Source organism: Salmo salar, chromosome ssa01, assembly GCF_905237065.1.
Source record: "Salmo salar chromosome ssa01, Ssal_v3.1, whole genome shotgun sequence".
NCBI classification, from domain to species: domain Eukaryota; kingdom Metazoa; phylum Chordata; class Actinopteri; order Salmoniformes; family Salmonidae; genus Salmo; species Salmo salar.
This window is the reverse complement of record NC_059442.1, coordinates 153775756-153798189: the sequence shown is the minus strand read 5'-3', so window position 1 is coordinate 153798189 and position 22434 is coordinate 153775756. Positions and strand designations below refer to the sequence as shown.

The following is a 22434-nucleotide window of genomic DNA, read 5'->3' as shown; positions in this document are numbered from 1 at the left end:
AAACCTCAGGGAGACGGAGCTAGTGAAGGACACCCCTGCACACACACCCTAGTGCTCTGCTCTATCATGGTGCCACCTCAACCTTAAAACCTCATCCCAAATGGCCCCATGTTAGACAGCTGAGCCACACAGAAGCAAGGGGCTGTGAGAAGGCCATTCCAGACAGACCACCATTGTAAGAGCACGATCAGGGAGTGAGACTGTTATTAGGATACAGGACATACAGTCAGAGGGAAGAGGAGTGAGTTAATCTGTCATTTTAGTGTATCACCAGAGAGAGAGAGAGAGAGAGAGAGAGAGAGAGAGAAAGGAGGGGGTGGTGGGACTCAGTTATGGATGCATTAGTGGGTTGTGGTTAAGTTGAGAGTTGGTGGCTCAACGACAATGATGGTGACGATGATGACCAGTGAGTAACCAGGAAAATGATGGCAAATAATAACAACCACACTGACAATACTACTAACGTACTGTAACGACAGAATTATTGCAATTACAACGATAAATTAAAACGAACTGAACAGAACTATAACAATAACCAAAATAGGGCATTAAAGTCACATTTGACAGTGTAACCTACAACAATGTCCCCTGAAGTTACATTATTTAAGCCTCGTTATAGCCAACAGTGTGGCCAAAAAACATTGGCCATTCTTGTACAGGGAGAATGAAGTGATGTCACAACCACTCCACAAATTATACACTTTACCCTGTGAGGTATCGCTATAAACAGTACCTTTGAGTATGTGGGAGTGTATGTTACCTTGTTCTTGTTCTTAATGAAAGGCCACAGTTTGCCCTTGCTCTTGCCCCCGCCGGGACGTTCCTTGGCCTCTCCTCGTGAGTTGGACAGGCTGGTCTCAGAGACAGTCCTCTTTATGGTCTGTCCCGGCCCGTAGTCCTCAAACTCTACGTCCCCTGGGGGCTCAAACCCAGACTTGTACGACTCCACTACCTGCTTAGAGTCCTGGTGGGGTGGGGTAGGGGGAGAGATGGTAGAGTGAGAGATGGATCTGTTAGGTCTCTCCTATCTCTTATGGCAGTCAACAGTTTCATAATAACATTTGAATATGACCAGAAAACTCTATTTCTATTCCAGGAATTCCTAAAAAGCAGGTTAAATGTAAAAGTCCAGAAATACAAAGTGACAATTAGGACACCGCTCATTGTTCACTACAGAGTTACAGGGTCTGTATCGGTATCTCTATCTTTATACTGATAAGGCCAGAGGGAAGAGGTAAGAGGTCATCTGCCTGACTGCTGCTGGCGGTAGAGATAGAGCCATAGGTTTCTGTGTAGAGAGGATATGGAAGGGAGCCATTCCATGTGAATCTATTATTCCTACTCTTTTTAAAAGAACAGCACAGGCCTTAACTTAGTAATCTCCCCTCCTTCCCTTAGGGACACCCTAGGGATAGGCTTTGTCAAACCAGGCATGCAGCCAACATGAGACATCTCAATATATTAGGCTGATGATTTTCTATAGCTAGCACTAAGATAGTGTCCGCCATCTTGGCATACTGGATTGAATGCTTGAAAAATCCGATGTTTTTTTTGACTCAATGAGTCACATATAAATGACTCGTGTGTGTGTGTGTGTGTGTATGAATACTGTAAAGCGTGTGTATGTTTTCTGGTGAAGTGGGGAACTGATAGTTAACCTTGTGTGTGCAGACAGTGAAGTGGCCAGATCCAGACTAGCTGCTCCCTCCTTCCACAATGTAGTGTGACACTTCACGCAACACTCACACAAGCGAAAACTTTTAATTTGGCACTATACTCCAGCCTTTTTTATTTGAGATTAAATGTTTAATATGAGGCGACAGTACAGAATGTTACCTCTTATTTGAGGTTATTCATGAATGAATAATGAATAATGATGAGTGAGAAAGTTCCAGATGCATAAATATCATACCCAACAAGACATGCTAACCTCTTGTTACTGGTAATGGTGAGAGGTTAGCATGTCTGAGGGGTATGATCTTTGTGCCTCTGGAAATGTTTACCTCATTATTCACAATTAATTCATGATTATCTGTAATCATGGTAGCATCCACATTAATATAGAAGTGTACAGAAACATATTATATTCTTATTTTGCTATATCTGTGTAGTATTGTGTTGAGTTAGGACCAGCCACTCTTAGAAAAAAGGTTTCCAAAGGGGTTCTGCGGCTGTCCCCATAGGAGAACTCTTTTTGGTTTTAGGTAGAACCCTTTTCGGTACCAGGTAGAACTATTTTGGGTTCCATGTAGAACACTCTGCGGAAACGGTTCTACCTGGAACCAAAAAGGGTTCTTCAAACGGTTCTCCTATTGGGACAGCCTTTTTGGTTCTAGATAGCACCTTTTTTTCAAAGAGTGTACTGGTCCAAACTGGTACCATATCGGTCAAACAACGGTAGTGGCAGCATCACGCTACTCTGCTCAATCAAGTACTTGCCCCACCTCTCGGTGACTCCAAAATGACACAATACATTATTTACCATTAATATCTATTGGGCAAAACAATCTGAAACACAAAAAAATACCTGCAAATGCATCCAACAAGTTTGTAGAGTTACATGCTTGATGTAGTCATTGCGTGTTAGGAATATGGGAACAAATACTACTACTACTACTTTAATACACAAAAGTGAATTTGACCTTCAAATGCTTGATTTCTAAATGGTAAATCAGATATTTATGAAAATACCCTAAAATAAAAAGGTGACACCTCATATGAAACATTTGATCTCAAATCCAAAATCCTGGAATATAGAGCCAAATTAAAAGTTTTAGCTTCACTGTCCCAATACATTGCATTCGGAAAGTATTCAGACCCCTTCCCATTTTCCACATTTTGTTACGTTACAACCTTATTCTAAAATGGATTTTTATAAAATCCCCTCATCAATCTACACACAATACCCCATAATGACAAAGCAAAAACTGTTTTTTAGAATTTTTTGCATCCTCTGTAGAGATGGGAGAACCTTCCAGAAGGACAACCATCTCTGCAGCACTCCACCAATCAGGCCTTTATGGTAGAGTGGCCAGACGCAAACCACTCCTCAGTAAAAGGCACGGCAGCCTGCTTGGAGTTTACCAAAAGGTGCCTAAAGGACTCAGACCATTAGAAACAAGATTCTCTGGTCTGATGAAACCAAGATTGAACTCTTTGGCCTGAAAGCCAGGCGTCACGTCTGGAGGAAACCTGCCATTATGGTGAAGCATGGTGGTGGCAGCATGATGCTGTGGGGATGTTTTTCAATGGCAGGGACTGGGAGACTAGTCAGGATTGAGGGAAAGATGAACGGAGCAAAGTACAGAGAGATCCTTGATGAAAACCTGCTCCGGAGCACTCAGGACCTCAGACTGGGGCGAAGGTTCACCTTCCAACTGAACAACCCTAAGCACACAGCCAAGACAACGAGTGGCTTTGACGCAAGTCTCTGAATGTCTTTTGAGTGGCCCAGCCAGAGCCCAGACTTGAACCCAATCTAACATCTCTGGAGACCTGTAAATAGCTGTGCAGCGACACTCCCCATCCAACCTCCTTGAGAGGATCTGCAGAGAAGAATGGGAGAAACTCCCCAAATACAGGTGTGCCAAGCTTGTAGCGTCGTACCCAAGAAGACTCGAGGCTGTAATCGTTGCCAAAGGTGCTTCAACAAAGTACTGAGTAAAGGGTCTGAATACTTATGTAAATGTAATATTTCGGTTCTTTCTTTTTTATGAATTTACAACTAATTCTAAAAACCTGTTTTTGCTTTGTCATTATGGGTGATTATGTGTAGATTGATGAGGGGAAAAAATGATTTAATACATTTTAGAATAAGGCTGTAATGTAACAAAGTGTGGAAAAAGTCAAGGGGTCTGAATTCTTTCCGAATGCACTGTAAATATGTAGGGGAGGGGGACTGGGAGAGGGAGAGGGAGAGAGAGAGAGGGTTGTGAGTGAAATTCATCAGCTCTCAAAGCAAGCTTTCTTTCTCCATATCTGTACCCCTCCCTCTCTCTCTCCCCATAGGCCTCTCTTTCTCGCCACTCATTCTCTCATTATTGCTCCTGTTACCCTGCTGTTTTCCCAGCTCTCTCTCTGAAACCATTAACTGTGGGACTGTCAAGGGACAGGGCTTAAATTAGCCCAGAGATGATTGGCTGAGTCAGGCGGCTGAGTGAGTGAGAAGGCTCCAAAGAAAGCATTCTCACCCGTTTTAATCCCAGGTCTTGTTATGATTTAACAGATGAGCATTTGAGGTGGATGGGTGAGGCAAATACCTCAGTATCTCTGAATTTTGTAATGCCAAGAGCCTGGACTCTGGTGAGGCAGGAATACCATCAACAACACATAGTACCCACATGGTTCTAACCTGGAAGAAGACTGTACACACAATCTTGCACGTGTGTGCGTGCGTACTCACAGTCTTTGGTTCGATGGACTCAGCAGCCTTGGTCATTCCGTCTAGACATTTCCCTACGATAGGCAGCACCTCACGGTCCACCTCTGCGTATGTCTTCATGGACACACCTACCCTCTCGATCCGCCTCTCCTCCATCTCCTGGAGTTTCTACATACACACAAACACACACAGATCCTTATTACAATGCTGTAACACCAGCATGCTATTACATACTATAAGACAGTAGCTCTGTGGTCGTACCACACTATACTGCTGCCTAGTATGTAAGGTACTGTAAATCTATGAAGATGTCTATAATTGATTCAAAGACACCATAGTCAGGAGGTTGCTTTTCAAACTGGCTCTGACACCACTGGCCAGCAAGCCAACTCCATCAATATCACCGGGTGTAGAGAGGCCGGGGATAACATCAGAGCCGGCAATCCAACAGCTTCATCGTCATGGCATCACTATCATCAAACTATCATCTAACTCAAATGGGTTGCCAGCAGATGCACCAGTCTTCACCATGAGTGGGCACAGTCTGTTGTGAAGGAACTCTACGATGATGTCATCATCATCATCAACCTCTGTTTTATTCATCTACATAACTGTTAATTAGAGGACCACAATGAAAATCTTTTTTTATTTTTTATTATTAACTTTAGTGTCATCTTCAAATGCATTGTGTCCATAAGTTGGGGTTGTAATGTATTTTAAAATTGTCAATTAAATCAAAAGACACTGAGACAGATGAGGGCATCATTGTCTGTTGTAATGTGTATTTTCTTTAGGTTATCTGGAATATATTGGGGATGAGGGTGTAGTATTATCTGGAATATATTGGGGATGAGGGTGTAGTATTATCTGGAATATATTGGGGATGTTATCTGGAATATATTGGGGATGTGTGTGTAGTATTATCTGGAATATATTGGGGATGAGGGCGTAGTATTATCTGGAATATATTGGGGATATAGTATTATTATATAGTATTATCTGGAATATATTGGGGATGTGGGTGTAGTATTATCAGGAATATATTGGGGATGAGGGCGTAGTATTATCTGGAATATATTGGGGATGAGGGCGTAGTATTATCTGGAATATATTGGGGATGAGGGTGTAGTATTATCTGGAATATATTGGGGATGAGGGTGTAGTATTATCTGGAATATATTGGGGATGAGGGCGTAGTATTATCTGGAATATATTGGGGATGAGGGCGTAGTATTATCTGGAATATATTGGGGATGAGGATGTAGTATTATCTGGAATATATTGAGAATGAGGGTGTAGCATTAACTGGAATATATTGGGGATGAGTGTGTAGTATTACCTGGAACAAATTGGGGATGAGTGTGTAGTATTAAATATAATATATTGGGGATGAGGGTGTAGTATTGCCTGGAATATATTGGGGATGAGGGTGTAGTATTGCCTGGAATATATTGGGAATGCGGGTGTAGTATTACCTGGAATATATTGGGGATGAGGGTGTAGCATTATCTGGAATACATTGGGGATGAAGGTGTAGTAATGTGTAGTATTACCTGGAATATATTGAGGATGAGTGTGTAGTATATTATCTGGAAAATACTGGGGATGAGGGTGAAGAATGATCTGGAATACATTGGGGATGAGGGTGAAGTATTATCTGGAATATTTTGGGGATGAGGGTGTAGTATTAACTGGAATATATGGGGGGTGAGTGTGTAGTATTACCTGGAATATATTGGGGATGAGGGTGTAGTAATACCTGGAATATATTGGGGATGAGGGTGTAGTATTAACTGGAATATATTGGGGATGAGGGTGTAGTATTAACTGGAATATATTGGGGATGAGGGTGTAGTATTAACTGGAATATATTGGGGATGAGGGTGTAGTATTATCTGGAATATATTGGGGATGAGTGTGTAGTATATTATCTGGAATATATTGGGGATGAGTGTGTAGTATATTATCTGGAATATACTGGGGATGAGGTTATAGTGTTATCTGTAATGCATTGGGGATGAGGGTGTAGTATTATCTGGAATATATTGGGGATGAGGGTGTAGTATTATCTGGAATATATTGGGGATGAGGGTGTAGTATTAACTGGAATATATTGGGGATGAGGGTGTAGTAATGTGTAGTATTACCTGGAATATATAGGGGATGAGGGTGTAGTAATATCTGGAATACATTGGGGATGAGGGTGTAGTATTATCTGGAATATATTGGGGATGAGGGTGTAGTATTAACTGGAATATATTGTGGATGAGGGTGTTGTATTATCTGTAATATATTGGGGATGAAGGTATAGTATTATCTGGAAGAAATTGGGGATGAGGGTGTAGTATTACCTGGAATACATTGGGGATGAGTGTGTAGTATATTATCTGGAATATACTAGGGATGGGGATGTCGAATTAACTGGAATATATTGGGGATGAGGGTGTAGTATTAACTGGAATATATTGGGGATGAGTGTGTAGTATTAACTGGAACATATTGGGGATGAGGGTGTAGTATATTATCTGGAATATACTGGGGATGAGGATGTAGAATTAACTGGAATATATTGGGGATGAGGGTGTAGTAATGCGTAGTATTATCTGGGATATATTGGGGATGAGGGTGTAGTAATGTGTAGTAATATCTGGAATATATTGGAGATGAGGGTGTAGTAATGTGTAGTATTAACTGGAATATATTGGGGGTGAGTGTGCAGTATTAACTGGAATATATTGGGGATGAGTGTGTAGTATATTATCTGGAATATATTGGGGATGAGTGTGTTGTATTATCTGGAATGTATTGAGGATGAGGGTGTAGTATTATCTGGAATATATTGGGGATGAGGGTGTAGTAATGTGTAGTACTACCTGGAATATATTGGGGATGAGTGTGCAGTATTAACTGGAATATATTGGGGATGAGTGTGTAGTATATTATCTGGAATATACTGGGGATGAGGGTGTAGTATTATCTGGAATACATTGGGGATGAGGGTGTAGTATTATCTGGAATATATTGGGGATGAGGGTGTAGTAATATGTAGTATTACCTGGAATATATTGGGGATGAGTGTGCAGTATTAACTGGAATATATTGGGGATGTGGGTATAGTATTATGTAGAATATATTGGGGATGAGGGTGTAGTATTATCTGGAATATATTGGGGATGAGGGTGTAGTATTACCTGGAATATATTGGGGATGAGGGTGTAGTATTACCTAGAATATATTGGGGATGATGGTGTAGTATTACCTGGAATATATTGGGGATGAATGTGTGGTATTAAATAGAATATATTAGGGATGAGTGTGTAGAATTAAATAGAATATATTGGGGATGAGGGTGTAGTAGTATCTGGAATATATTGGGGATGAGGGTGTAGTACTATGTAGTATTACCTGGAATATATTGGGGATGAGTGTGCAGTATTAACTGGAATATATTGGGGATGAGGGTGTAGTATTATCTAGAATATATTGGGGATGAGGGTGTAGTATTATCTGGAATATATTGAGGATGATGGTGTAGTATTACCTGGAATATATTGGGGATGAATGTGTAGTTTTAAATAGAATATATTAGGGATGAGTGTGTAGTATTACCTGGAATATATTGGGGATGAGGGTGTAGTATTAAATAGAATATATTGGGGATGAGGGTGTAGTATTACCTGGAATATATTGGGGATGAGGGTGTAGTATTACCTGGAATATATTGGGGATGAGTGTGTAGTATTATCTGGAATATATTGGGGATGAGGGTGTAGTATTAAATAGAATATATTGGGGATGAGGGTGTAGTATTACCTGGAATATATTGGGGATGAGGGTGTAGTATTACCTGGAATATATTGGGGATGAGGGTGTAGTATTAAATAGAATATATTGGGGATGAGGGTGTAGTATTACCTGGAATATATTGGGGATGAGGGTGTAGTATTACCTGGAATATATTGGGGATGAGTGTGTAGTATTATCTGGAATATATTGGGGATGAGGGTGTAGTATTAAATAGAATATATTGGGGATGAGGGTGTAGTATTACCTGGAATATATTGGGGATGAGGGTGTAGTATTACCTGGAATATATTAGGGATGAGTGTAGTATTACCTGGAATATATTGGGGATGAGTGTGTAGTAATGTTCATTCTGCTCCTGGTTGAACTTGGTCAGGTAGTTGGAGTATTCCGTTTTACTGTCTGCTGCAATCTGGTGTCTCATCTGAGCCTGCTGCCGTGCCTGAAGAGAAACAAACACACACATCACACATAATGAACTTGGTGCCTTCATGATTCACACATGTGCGCATACGCACGCGCACACACGATCACAGATGCAGGTCTGTTGAGGGAGCAGCAGTAGCAGAAGCCATTAGCAACACACAGTGTATGTTGAGTGATACACACACAAACAGGAAATAACCTGAAGAGCCATAAATACCCGACATAAACCTTGAATGAGAGGAATGGAATTTACCACAGACTAAAGAGTTCTATGTCATGTCATCTGTCATGTGATCTTCAGACAGTCCTCACCATAGTGCAGGTCATGGCTGCCCAAAGTAAGCTCCTTCCAACAGTACACCAGGCCTGTCCCTCTCCTCCCTACAGTACACCAGGCCTGTCCCTGTCTGTCTCCTCCCTACAGTACACCAGGCCTGACCCTGTCCCTCTCCTCTCTACAGTACACCAGGCCTGTCCCTCTCCTCCCTACAGTACACCAAGCCTGTCCCTGTCTGTCTCCTCCCTACAGTACACCAGGCCTGTCCCTCTCCTCCCTACAGTACACCAAGCCTGTCCCTGTCTGTCTCCTCCCTACAGTACACCAGGCCTGTCCCTCTCCTCCCTACAGTACACCAGGCCTGTCCCTCTCCTCCCTACAGTACACCAAGCCTGTCCCTGTCTGTCTCCTCCCTACAGTACACCAAGCCTGTCCCCGTCTGTCTCCTCCCTACAGTACACCAAGCCTGTCCCCGTCTGTCTCCTCCCTACAGTACACCAAGCCTGTCCCTGTCTGTCTCCTCCCTACAGTACACCAAGCCTGTCCCCGTCTGTCTCCTCCCTACAGTACACCAAGCCTGTCCCTGTCTGTCTCCTCCCTACAGTACACCAAGCCTGACCCTGTGTGTCTCCTCCCGACAGTACACCAAGCCTGACCCTGTCTGTCTCCTCCCTACAGTACACCAAGCCTGACCCTGTCTGTCTCCTCCCTACGGTACACCTGGCCTGTCCCTGTCTGTCTCCTCCCTACAGTACACCAAGCCTGTCCCTGTCTGTCTCCTCCCTACGGTACACCAGGCCTGTCCCTGTCTGTCTCCTCCCTACAGTACACCAAGCCTGTCCCTGTCTGTCTCCTCCCTACAGTATACCAGGCATGTCCCTCTCCTCCCTACAGTACACCAGGCCTGTCCCTGTCTGTCTCCTCCCTACAGTACACCAGGCCTGTCCCTGTCTTCTCCTCCCTACAGTACACCAAGCCTGTCCCTGTCTGTCTCCTCCCTACAGTATACCAGGCCTGTCCCTCTCCTCCCTACAGTATACCAGGCCTGTCCCTGTCTGTCTCCTCCCTACAGTATACCAGGCCTGTCCCTCTCCTCCCTACAGTACACCAGGCCTGTCCCTGTCTGTCTCTTCACAACAGTACACCAGGCCTGTCCCTCTCCTCCCTACAGTAGACCAAGCCTGTCCCTGTCTGCCTCCTCCCTACAGTACACCAGGCCTGTCCCTCTCCTCCCTACAGTACACCAAGCCTGTCCCTGACTGTCTCCTCCCTACAGTACACCGGGCCTGTCCCTCTCCTCCCTACAGTACACCAGGCCTGTCCCTGTCTGTCTCCTCCCTACAGTACACCAGGCCTGTCCTTCTCCTCCCTACAGTACACCAGGCCTGTCCCTGTCTGTCTCCTCCCTACAGTACACCAGGCCTGTCCCTCTCCTCCCTACAGTACACCAAGCCTGTCCCTGTCTGTCTCCTCCCTACAGTACACCAGGCCTGTCCCTGTCTGTCTCCTCCCTACAGTACACCAGGCCTGTCCCTCTCCTCCCTACAGTACACCAAGCCTGTCCCTGTCTGTCTCCTCCCTACAGTACACCAAGCCTGTCCCTGTCTGTCTCCTCCCTACAGTACACCAAGCCTGTCCCCGTCTGTCTCCTCCCTACAGTACACCAAGCCTGTCCCCGTCTGTCTCCTCTCTACAGTACACCAGGCCTGTCCCTGTCTGTCTCCTCCCTACAGTACACCAAGCCTGTCCCCGTCTGTCTCCTCCCTACAGTACACCAGGCCTGTCCCCCTCCTCCCTACAGTACACCAAGCCTGTCCCCGTCTGTCTCCTCTCTACAGTACACCAGGCCTGTCCCTGTCTGTCTCCTCCCTACAGTACACCAGGCCTGTCCCTCTCCTCCCTACAGTACACCAAGCCTGTCCCTGTCTGTCTCCTCCCTACAGTACACCAAGCCTGTCCCTGTCTGTCTCCTCCCTACAGTACACCAGGCCTGTCCCCCTCCTCCCTACAGTACACCAAGCCTGTCCCTGTCTGTCTCCTCCCTACAGTACACCAAGCCTGTCCCTGTCTGTCTCCTCCCTACAGTACACCAAGCCTGTCCCTGTCTGTCTCCTCCCTACAGTACACCAAGCCTGTCCCTGTCTGTCTCCTCCCTACGGTACACCAAGCCTGTCCCTGTCTGTCTCCTCCCTACAGTACACCAAGCCTGTCCCTGTCTGTCTCCTCCCTACGGTATACCAGGCCTGTCCCTGTCTGTCTCCTCCCAACAGTACACCAAGCCTGTCCCTGTCTGTCTCCTCCCTACAGTACACCAGGCCTGTCCCCCTCCTCCCTACAGTACACCAAGCCTGTCCCTGTCTGTCTCCTCCCTACAGTACACCAAGCCTGTCCCTGTCTGTCTCCTCCCTACAGTACACCAAGCCTGTCCCTGTCTGTCTCCTCCCTATAGTATACCAGGCCTGTCCCTCTCCTCCCTACAGTACATCTGTCTACCTACTAGTATCTCCCTGTCTACCTACTGTCTCCTCCCTACAGTACACCAAGCCTGTCCCTGTCTGTCTCCTCCCTACGGTACACCAAGCCTGTCCTTGTCTGTCTCCTCCATACAGTACACCAAGCCTGACCCTGTGTGTCTCCTCCCTACAGTACACCAGGCCTGTCCCTGTCTGTCTCCTCCCTACAGTACACCAAGCCTGACCCTGTCTGTCTCCTCCCTACGGTACACCTGGCCTGTCCCTGTCTGTCTCCTCCCTACAGTACACCAAGCCTGTCCCTGTCTGTCTCCTCCCTACGGTACACCAGGTCTGTCCCTGTCTGTCTCCTCCCTACAGTACACCAAGCCTGTCCCTGTCTGTCTCCTCCCTACGGTATACCAGGCATGTCCCTCTCCTCCCTACAGTACACCAAGCCTGTCCCTGTCTGTCTCCTCCCTACAGTACACCAGGCCTGTCCCTGTCTGTCTCCTCCCTACAGTACACCAAGCCTGTCCCTGTCTGTCTCCTCCCTACAGTATACCAGGCCTGTCCCTGTCTGTCTCCTCCCTACAGTATACCAGGCCTGTCCCTGTCTGTCTCCTCCCTACAGTATACCAGGCCTGTCCCTCTCCTCCCTACAGTACACCAGGCCTGTCCCTGTCTGTCTCTTCACAACAGTACACCAGGCCTGTCCCTCTCCTCCCTACAGTAGACCAAGCCTGTCCCTGTCTGCCTCCTCCCTACAGTACACCAGGCCTGTCCCTCTCCTCCCTACAGTACACCAAGCCTGTCCCTGACTGTCTCCTCCCTACAGTACACCGGGCCTGTCCCTCTCCTCCCTACAGTACACCAGGCCTGTCCCTGTCTGTCTCCTCCCTACAGTACACCAGGCCTGTCCCTCTCCTCCCTACAGTACACCAGGCCTGTCCCTGTCTGTCTCCTCCCTACAGTACACCAGGCCTGTCCCTGTCTGTCTCCTCCCTACAGTACACCAGGCCTGTCCCTCTCCTCCCTACAGTACACCAAGCCTGTCCCTGTCTGTCTCCTCCCTACAGTACACCAAGCCTGTCCCTGTCTGTCTCCTCCCTACAGTACACCAAGCCTGTCCCCGTCTGTCTCCTCCCTACAGTACACCAAGCCTGTCCCCGTCTGTCTCCTCTCTACAGTACACCAGGCCTGTCCCTGTCTGTCTCCTCCCTACAGTACACCAAGCCTGTCCCCGTCTGTCTCCTCCCTACAGTACACCAGGCCTGTCCCCCTCCTCCCTACAGTACACCAAGCCTGTCCCCGTCTGTCTCCTCTCTACAGTACACCAGGCCTGTCCCTGTCTGTCTCCTCCCTACAGTACACCAGGCCTGTCCCTCTCCTCCCTACAGTACACCAAGCCTGTCCCTGTCTGTCTCCTCCCTACAGTACACCAAGCCTGTCCCTGTCTGTCTCCTCCCTACAGTACACCAGGCCTGTCCCCCTCCTCCCTACAGTACACCAAGCCTGTCCCTGTCTGTCTCCTCCCTACAGTACACCAAGCCTGTCCCTGTCTGTCTCCTCCCTACAGTACACCAAGCCTGTCCCTGTCTGTCTCCTCCCTACAGTACACCAAGCCTGTCCCTGTCTGTCTCCTCCCTACGGTACACCAAGCCTGTCCCTGTCTGTCTCCTCCCTACAGTACACCAAGCCTGTACCTGTCTGTCTCCTCCCTACGGTATACCAGGCCTGTCCCTGTCTGTCTCCTCCCAACAGTACACCAAGCCTGTCCCTGTCTGTCTCCTCCCTACAGTACACCAGGCCTGTCCCCCTCCTCCCTACAGTACACCAAGCCTGTCCCTGTCTGTCTCCTCCCTACAGTACACCAGGCCTGTCCCTCTCCTCCCTACAGTAGACCAAGCCTGTCCCTGTCTGCCTCCTCCTTACAGTACACCAAGCCTGTCCCTGTCTGTCTCCTCCCTATAGTATACCAGGCCTGTCCCTCTCCTCCCTACAGTACACCAAGCCTGTCCCTGTCTGTCTCCTCCCTACAGTACACCAGGCCTGTCCCTCTCCTCCCTACAGTACACCAAGCCTGTCCCTGTCTGTCTCCTCCCTACAGTACACCAAGCCTGTCCCCGTCTGTCTCCTCCCTACAGTACACCAAGCCTGTCCCCGTCTGTCTCGTCCCTACAGTACACCAAGCCTGTCCCTGTCTGTCTCCTCCCTACAGTACACCAAGCCTGTCCCCGTCTGTCTCCTCCCTACAGTACACCAGGCCTGACCCTGTCTGTCTCCTCCCTACAGTACACCAAGCCTGTCCCTGTGTGTCTCCTCCCTACAGTACACCAAGCCTGTCCCTGTCTGTCTCCTCCCTACAGTACACCAAGCCTGTCCCTGTCTGTCTCCTCCCTACAGTACACCAAGCCTGTCCCTGTCTGTCTCCTCCCTACAGTACACCAGGCCTGTCCCTGTCTGTCTCCTCCCTACAGTACACCAAGCCTGACCCTGTGTGTCTCCTCCCGACAGTACACCAAGCCTGACCCTGTCTGTCTCCTCCCTACAGTACACCAAGCCTGTCCCTGTCTGTCTCCTCCCTACAGTACACCAAGCCTGACCCTGTCTGTCTCCTCCCTACAGTACACCAGGCCTGTCCCTGTCTGTCTCCTCCCTACAGTACACCAAGCCTGTCCCTGTCTGTCTCCTCCCTACAGTACACCTAGCCTGTCCCTGTCTGTCTCCTCCCTACAGTACACCAAGCCTGTCCCTGTCTGTCTCCTCCCTACGGTACACCAGGTCTGTCCCCGTCTGTCTCCTCCCTACAGTACACCAAGCCTGTCCCTGTCTGTCTCCTCCCTACGGTATACCAGGCATGTCCCTCTCCTCCCTACAGTACACCAAGCCTGTCCCTGTCTGTCTCCTCCCTACAGTACACCAGGCCTGTCCCTGTCTGTCTCCTCCCTACAGTACACCAAGCCTGTCCCTGTCTGTCTCCTCCCTACAGTATACCAGGCCTGTCCCTCTCCTCCCTACAGTATACCAGGCCTGTCCCTTTCTGTCTCCTCCCTACAGTATACCAGGCCTGTCCCTCTCCTCCCTACAGTACACCAGGCCTGTCCCTGTCTGTCTCTTCACAACAGTACACCAGGCCTGTCCCTCTCCTCCCTACAGTAGACCAAGCCTGTCCCTGTCTGCCTCCTCCCTACAGTACACCAGGCCTGTCCCTCTCCTCCCTACAGTACACCAAGCCTGTCCCTGACTGTCTCCTCCCTACAGTACACCGGGCCTGTCCCTCTCCTCCCTACAGTACACCAGGCCTGTCCCTGTCTGTCTCCTCCCTACAGTACACCAGGCCTGTCCCTCTCCTCCCTACAGTACACCAGGCCTGTCCCTGTCTGTCTCCTCCCTACAGTACACCAAGCCTGTCCCTGTCTGTCTCCTCCCTACAGTACACCAGGCCTGTCCCTGTCTGTCTCCTCCCTACAGTACACCAGGCCTGTCCCTCTCCTCCCTACAGTACACCAAGCCTGTCCCTGTCTGTCTCCTCCCTACAGTACACCAAGCCTGTCCCTGTCTGTCTCCTCCCTACAGTACACCAAGCCTGTCCCCGTCTGTCTCCTCCCTACAGTACACCAAGCCTGTCCCCGTCTGTCTCCTCTCTACAGTACACCAGGCCTGTCCCTGTCTGTCTCCTCCCTACAGTACACCAAGCCTGTCCCCGTCTGTCTCCTCCCTACAGTACACCAGGCCTGTCCCCCTCCTCCCTACAGTACACCAGGCCTGTCCCCGTCTGTCTCCTCCCTACAGTACACCAGGCCTGTCCCTGTGTTGTCTCCTCCCTACAGTACACCAAGCCTGTCCCTGTCTGTCTCCTCCCTACAGTACACCAGGCCTGTCCCTGTCTGTCTCCTCCCTACAGTACACCAGGCCTGTCCCTGTCTGCTCCTCCCTACAGTACACCAGGCCTGTCCCTGTCTATCTCCTCCCTACAGTACACCAAGCCTGTCCCTGTGTGTCTCCTCCCTACAGTACACCAAGCCTGACCCTGTCTGTCTCCTCCCTACAGTACACCAAGCCTGTCCCTGTCTGTCTCCTCCCTACGGTACACCAAGCCTGTCCCTGTCTGTCTCCTCCCTACAGTACACCAAGCCTGTCCCTGTCTGTCTCCTCCCTACGGTACACCAGGCCTGTCCCTGTCTGTCTCCTCCAAACAGTACACCAAGCCTGTCCCTGTCTGTCTCCTCCCTACAGTACACCAGGCCTGTCCCTCCTCCTCCCTACAGTACACCAAGCCTGTCCCTGTCTGTCTCCTCCCCTACAGTACACCAAGCCTGTCCCTGTCTGTCTCCTCCCTACAGTACACCAAGCCTGTCCCTGTCTGTCTCCTCCCTACATTACACCAAGCCTGTCCCTGTCTGTCTCCTCCCTACGGTACACCAAGCCTGTCCCTGTCTGCCTCCTCCCTACAGTACACCAAGCCTGTCCCTGTCTGTCTCCTCCCTATAGTATACCAGGCCTGTCCCTCTCCTCCCTACAGTACACCAAGCCTGTCCCTGTCTGCCTCCTCCCTACAGTACACCAGGCCTGTCCCTCTCCTCCCTACAGTACACCAGGCCTGTCCCTGTCTGCCTCCTCCCTACAGTACACCAAGCCTGTCCCTGTCTGTCTCCTCCCTATAGTATACCAGGCCTGTCCCTCTCCTCCCTACAGTACACCAAGCCTGTCCTTGTCTGTCTCCTCCCTACAGTACACCAAGCCTGTCCCTGTCTGTCTCCTCCCTACAGAACACCAGGCCTGTCCCTCTCCTCCCTACAGTACACCAAGCCTGTCCCTGTCTGTCTCCTCCCTACAGTACACCAAGCCTGTCCCTGTCTGCCTCCTCCCTACAGTACAGCAGGCCTGACCCTGTCTGTCTCCTCCCTACAGTACAGCAGGCCTGACCCTGTCTGTCTCCTCCCTACAGTACACCAAGCCTGTCCCTGTCTGTGTCCTCCCTACACTACACCAGGTCTGTCCCTCTCCTCCCTACAGTACACCAGGCCTGTCCCTGTCTGTCTCCTCCCTACAGTACACCAGGCCTGTCCCTGTCTGTCTCCTCTCTACAGTACACCTGGCCTGTCCCTGTCTGTCTCCTCCCTACAGTACACCAGGCCTGTCCCTGTCTGTCTCCTCTCTACAGTACACCAAGCCTGTCCCTGTCTGTCTCCTCCCTACAGTACACCAGGCCTGACCCTGTCTGTCTCCTCCCTACAGTACAGCAGGCCTGTCCCTGTCTGTCTCCTCCCTACAGTACAGCAGGCCTGTCCCTGTCTGTCTCCTCCCTACAGTACACCAGGCCTGACCCTGTCTGTCTCCTCCCTACAGTACAGCAGGCCTGTCCCTGTCTGTCTCCTCCATACAGTACACCAAGCCTGTCCCTGTCTGTCTCCTCCATACAGTACACCAGGCCTGACCCTGTCACCCAGGCCTGTCCCTGTCTCCTCCATACAGTACACCAGACCTGTCCCTGTCTGTCTCCTCCCTACAGTACACCAGGCCTGACCCTGTCTGTCTCCTCCCTACAGTACACCAGGCCTGACCCTGTCTGTCTCCTCCCTACAGTACAGCAGGCCTGACCCTGTCTGTCTCCTCCCTACAGTACACCAGGCCTGTCCCTGTCTGTCTCCTCTCTACAGTACACCAAGCCTGTCCCTGTCTGTCTCCTCCCTACAGTACACCAGGCCTGACCCTGTCTGTCTCCTCCCTACAGTACAGCAGGCCTGTCCCTGTCTGTCTCCTCCCTACAGTACACCAGGCCTGACCCTGTCTGTCTCCTCCCTACAGTACACCAAGCCTGTCCCTGTCTGTGTCCTCCCTACAGTACACCAGGTCTGTCCCTCTCCTCCCTACAGTACACCAGGCCTGACCCTGTCTGTCTCCTCCCTACAGTACAGCAGGCCTGACCCTGTCTGTCTCCTCCCTACAGTACACCAAGCCTGTCCCTGTCTGTCTCCTCTCTACAGTACACCAGGCCTGTCCCTGTCTGTGTCCTCCCTACAGTACACCAGGTCTGTCCCTCTCCTCCCTACAGTACACCAGGCCTGACCCTGTCTGTCTCCTCCCTACAGTACACCAGGCCTGTCCCTGTCTGTCTCCTCTCTACAGTACACCTGGCCTGTCCCTGTCTGTCTCCTCCCTACAGTACACCAAGCCTGTCCCTGTCTGTCTCCTCCATACAGTACACCAGGCCTGTCCCTGTCTGTCTCCTCCATACAGTACACCAGGCCTGACCCTGTCACCCAGGCCTGTCCCTGTCTCCTCCATACAGTACACCAGACCTGTCCCTGTCTGTCTCCTCCCTACAGTACACCAGGCCTGACCCTGTCTGTCTCCTCCCTACAGTACAGCAGGCCTGACCCTGTCTGTCTCCTCCCTACAGTACACCAGGCCTGTCCCTGTCTGTCTCCTCTCTACAGTACACCAAGCCTGTCCCTGTCTGTCTCCTCCCTACAGTACACCAGGCCTGACCCTGTCTGTCTCCTCCCTACAGTACACCAGACCTGACCCTGTCTGTCTCCTCTCTACAGTACACCAAGCCTGTCCCTGTCTGTCTCCTCCCTACAGTACACCAGGCCTGTCCCTGTCTGTCTCCTCTCTACAGTACACCAAGCCTGACCCTGTCACCCAGGCCTGACCTGAGCCATACCATATTTCTATCAAGGTTAGGTTCCATTCGAATTGAAGGCAGTCAATTCAGGAAGTAAACAAATAATTTATTTTCAGTGACTTCTCAATACACTGAAAAGTAGAAGCTATTTATTTTAATGTGTTTACATTTCAGAATTTTAAATTCAAATCACTTTAATTGACTGCCTTCAATTTAACTGAACAAAAATATGAATGCAACAATTTCATTGATTTTACTGATTTACAGTTCATATTGAAATAAATTAGACCCTAACCTATAGATTTCACATAACTGGGATAAAGGTTTACATCTGTTGGTCACAGATACTATTTTGGTTTATTCAAATTGCCATCGATAAAATGCAATTGTGTTCGTTGTCTATAGCTTATGCCTGCCCATACCATAACCTCACTGCCATCATGGGGTACTGATCACAATGTTGACGTCAGCAAACCGCTTGCCCACACAACACTATACACATGGTCTGTGGTTGTGAGGCCGGTTGGATGTACTGCCAAATTCTCTAAAATGACATTGGCAGCAGCTTAGGGTAGATAAATGAACATTACATTCTCTGGCAACAGCTCTGGTGGACATTCCCGCAGTCAGCATGCCAATTGCACTCTCCCTCAAAACTTGAGACATCTGTGGAATTGTGTTCTGTGACAAAACTGCCTATTTTAGAGTTGCCTTTTATTGCTCCCAGCACAAGGTGCACCTGTGTAATGATCATGCTGTTTAATCAGCTTCTTGATATGCCAAACTTTTCAGGTGGATGGATTATCTTGGCAATGGAGAAATCCTTACTAACAGGGATATAAACAAATTGCAGCTCATGAAACATGGGACCACCACTTTACATGTTGCGTTTATATTTTTTTCAGTCTAGAGTTGATCCAAACACTGATTTCTACAACGCTGCAGGTCTGAGACCTGTTCCTGTCTCTATCCTCCCTACATCTGTTCTAAACCAGTTTATCTCAGGCATGTTTAACCAGACACAAACACACACACACAGGGCTGGCATAAGAATCAAATGGAGGAGGGACACAACTTCTTGACTAGCACACCTATACAGTGTGAACAGAGCGGTGAATGTGTGCAAAAGAGAGGCAGGTGTGTGGAAGGATAGATACACATCACCCTGGCAACACTACTGATCAACAAACCTCAAACTCTAACCTCAGCTGCCTCACATCCTGTTGACGCACTAGGCAGTAAACAGTGGATAACCTAGCTCAGTATGATACACACACCAAACACACACCTCTTCTGCAGAGACACTTTAATCTCTGAAACAAATCTAAAACCACAAAGCTAAACTGAGACTGAAATGTCTTAAGGCTCGCACATATTGCACCGAATGTGGATCTAGCGTTCGTCTGCCGGTCATTCATCGTGTTGTAGAATAGCCGTGCACTCAGTTTTCAAATTACGTTCAGAGGTGCTAAGTATTCTGGGCCAGCAAAAGCTATTGGTGTGTCTGAGACCTTCTAGAAATAAATAAATGCGCCTTACAGACATACATGTGATCTTGTGAGTGTTTTGAATAAAGAAAAAGGGACAGAAATAAATGTCTGATGCCTTTGCTTGCATAGCCACATTAGCCAATCAGTGCGTTGATTCATGTCAACGGTGTTAAGGATCAAGCAAGCAGAAAGTTTTGACAAATACACACATTAAGAAACTGAGCGATATAGGCCTAAACTCACAGAAAAAACAACAGGTATGAAGACACAGCAAACAGACCTCCAAAGACAACTTATTATGCTAAAAAGCAACCCTACAAAACAGAGATATATAGACACACCTGAGAGGACAGAGGACAGTGCTCAGTATTGGACAGAGTCCAGATATAGGACAGAGTCTAGATATAGGACAGTGCTCAGTATTGGACAGAGTCCAGATATAGGACAGAGTCTAGATATAGGACAGAGTCTAGATATAGGCCAGTGCTCAGTATTGGACAGAGTCCAGATATAGGACAGAGTCCAGATATAGGACAGAGTCCAGATATAGGACAGTGCTCAGTATTGGACAGAGTCTAGATATAGGACAGAGTCTAGATATAGGACAGTGCTCAGTATTGGACAGAGTCCAGATATAGGACAGAGTCTAGATATAGGACAGAGTCTAGATATAGGCCAGTGCTCAGTATTGGACAGAGTCCAGATATAGGACAGAGTCCAGATATAGGACAGTGCTCAGTATTGGACAGAGTCCAGATATAGGACAGTGCTCAGTATTGGACAGAGTTCAGATATAGGCCAGTGCTCAGTATTGGACAGAGTCCAGATATAGGACAGTGCTCAGTATTGGACAGAGTCCAGATATAGCACAGTGCTCAGTATTGGACAGAGTCCAGATATAGAACAGTGCTCAGTAATGGACAGAGTCCAGATATTGCACAGTGCTCAGTATTGGACAAAGTCCAGATATAGGACAGAGTCTAGATATAGGACAGTGCTCAGTATTGGACAGAGTCCAGATATAGGACAGAGTCCAGATATAGGACAGAGTCCAGATATAGGACAGTGCTCAGTATTGGACAGAGTCCAGATATAGGACAGTGCTCAGTATTGGACAGAGTCCAGATATAGCACAGTGCTCAGTATTGGACAGAGTCCAGATATAGGACAGTGCTCAGTATTGGACAGAGTCCAGATATAGGACAGTGCTCAGTATTGGACAGAGTCCAGATATAGGACAGTGCTCAGTATTGATCCGAGTCCAGATATAGCACAGTGCTCAGTAATGGACAAAGTGCAGATATAGCACAGTGCTCAGTATTGGACAGAGTCCAGATATAGGACAGTGCTCAGTATTGGACAGAGTTCAGATATAGGACAGTGCTCAGTATTGGACAGAGTTCAGATATAGGCCAGTGCTCAGTAATGGACAGAGTCCAGATATAGGACAGAGTTCAGATATAGCACAGTGCTCAGTATTGGACAGAGTTCAGATATAGGCCAGTGCTCAGTAATGGACAGAGTCTAGATATAGGACAATGCTCAATACGGGATGCTGAGGTCACTAACATCCCACTGGGCACAGATGTCAATTCAACGTCTGTTCCATGTTGGTTCAATGTAATTTCAATTAAATGAAGTGGAATCAAAGTTGATTCAACCAGTGTGTGCTTGAACAGGTGATTGTGTTTTGGGGTGACCTGTGTAAGTGATAAGAAACAAGGTCGAAACTTGAGACAGTTTGTGTGTGTTTTCCCACAGATATAACACATGCTCTGCCCAGTGTGGACCTACCTTGTGGGAACTTCGCTTCAAGGTATGGCAGAAAAATAAATAACAACAAAAACACACACAAAGTTAGCCACTTCCTGCTGAACAGGAAGCAGGAAGCTTTCATAGACCCTGTATAGTCATAGCTACAGTCATCACTCCAGGGGCTCCAGGTGGTAGGCCAATAGGCCTAGTTAATTTACAACTGACACTTGAGGGCCACCGAGCAGTAGGCCTTCTTTTCTACTTTCTTCAGTGCTTTCCAGCAGAGACTACACTTCATAGCGTCTTCCCTGTGGCTCAGTTGGTAGAGCATGGTGTTTGCAATGCCAGCATGGTGTGTGCAACGCCAGGGTTGTGGGTTCGATTCCCACGGGGGGCAAGTACAAAAAATAAAAAATAAAAATGCATGAAATGTATGCATTCACTACTGTAAGTTGCTCTGGGTAAGAGTGTCTGCTAAATGATTAAAATGTAAAATGTTATAGCATACTCAGTAAAAGTCCACACAGAGCCATAAGGGGACATGTCTTAATCTAAGTGGCGAAGCGGCCAAACCGTAATTTGAAGGATTTGTCCGCCAGTGGAGGATAGGGAGCAGTTTGAGGTTAGCACCAGCTGCTTACCAGAACCCCAGCTCAACAAACTCCAGCCTCTCTGGAATATAGCCAGTGCTCTGAGATATGGTCCTAACTAAGACTACATGGCTCAGATTCCCCCAGTCCAAATATATCCCAAGTAGAATACTGCTATTATCTTAAAACATAGCAAGCGAGTGTAGTTTTCCCATTACTGAATTATCTGAATTCTCTCAGCAGTGCTTGAGATGTCATACCACAACACCACAAGAAGACTGCTAAACACACAACACACAATCCAACACTTAGCCTATAACCATCAGTATAACAAATCAACACATTAATGGTTAGGGTGGTGACATGTCATGTTTTCCGATGATGTAATACTCCAATGTCTCCTAAATGATGGAGGGAATCTTGTCGGCAGTCAGAGGAGGAACACATGGAAGCGTTTGGTTTCTCAGGATCATCAAGCAGCGTATTATGTGGCCTGGTTAATACACTAAATAGTGAAAGGCAGATCTAACAGACCATTATACATAGAAAGTGATGGATTTATTAAATGATTTAGTACTAATGACATCAGAGTGGTGGCAAATTTGTGTCCATGATATCTTGTGCCAG

The 22434-nt window shown here is 48.2% G+C and overlaps 1 protein-coding gene across 27 annotated transcripts in view; it reads right to left on the bottom strand.

Annotated features, from left to right (window-relative positions):
- The window catches only part of LOC106568736 (formin-binding protein 1), a 115123-nt gene that overhangs the window by 22000 nt on the left and 70689 nt on the right, over positions 1–22434 (bottom strand). For all 27 annotated transcript variants that reach the window (XM_045692406.1, XM_045692371.1, XM_045692398.1 and 24 more), the window contains exons 7-9: positions 8499–8627; positions 4403–4549; positions 761–964 (exon numbers count right to left, since the gene is read on the bottom strand). In XM_045692406.1, coding sequence (XP_045548362.1) covers positions 761–964; positions 4403–4549; positions 8499–8627 — 480 coding nt within the window. The remainder of the gene's footprint in view (positions 1–760; positions 965–4402; positions 4550–8498; positions 8628–22434) is intronic.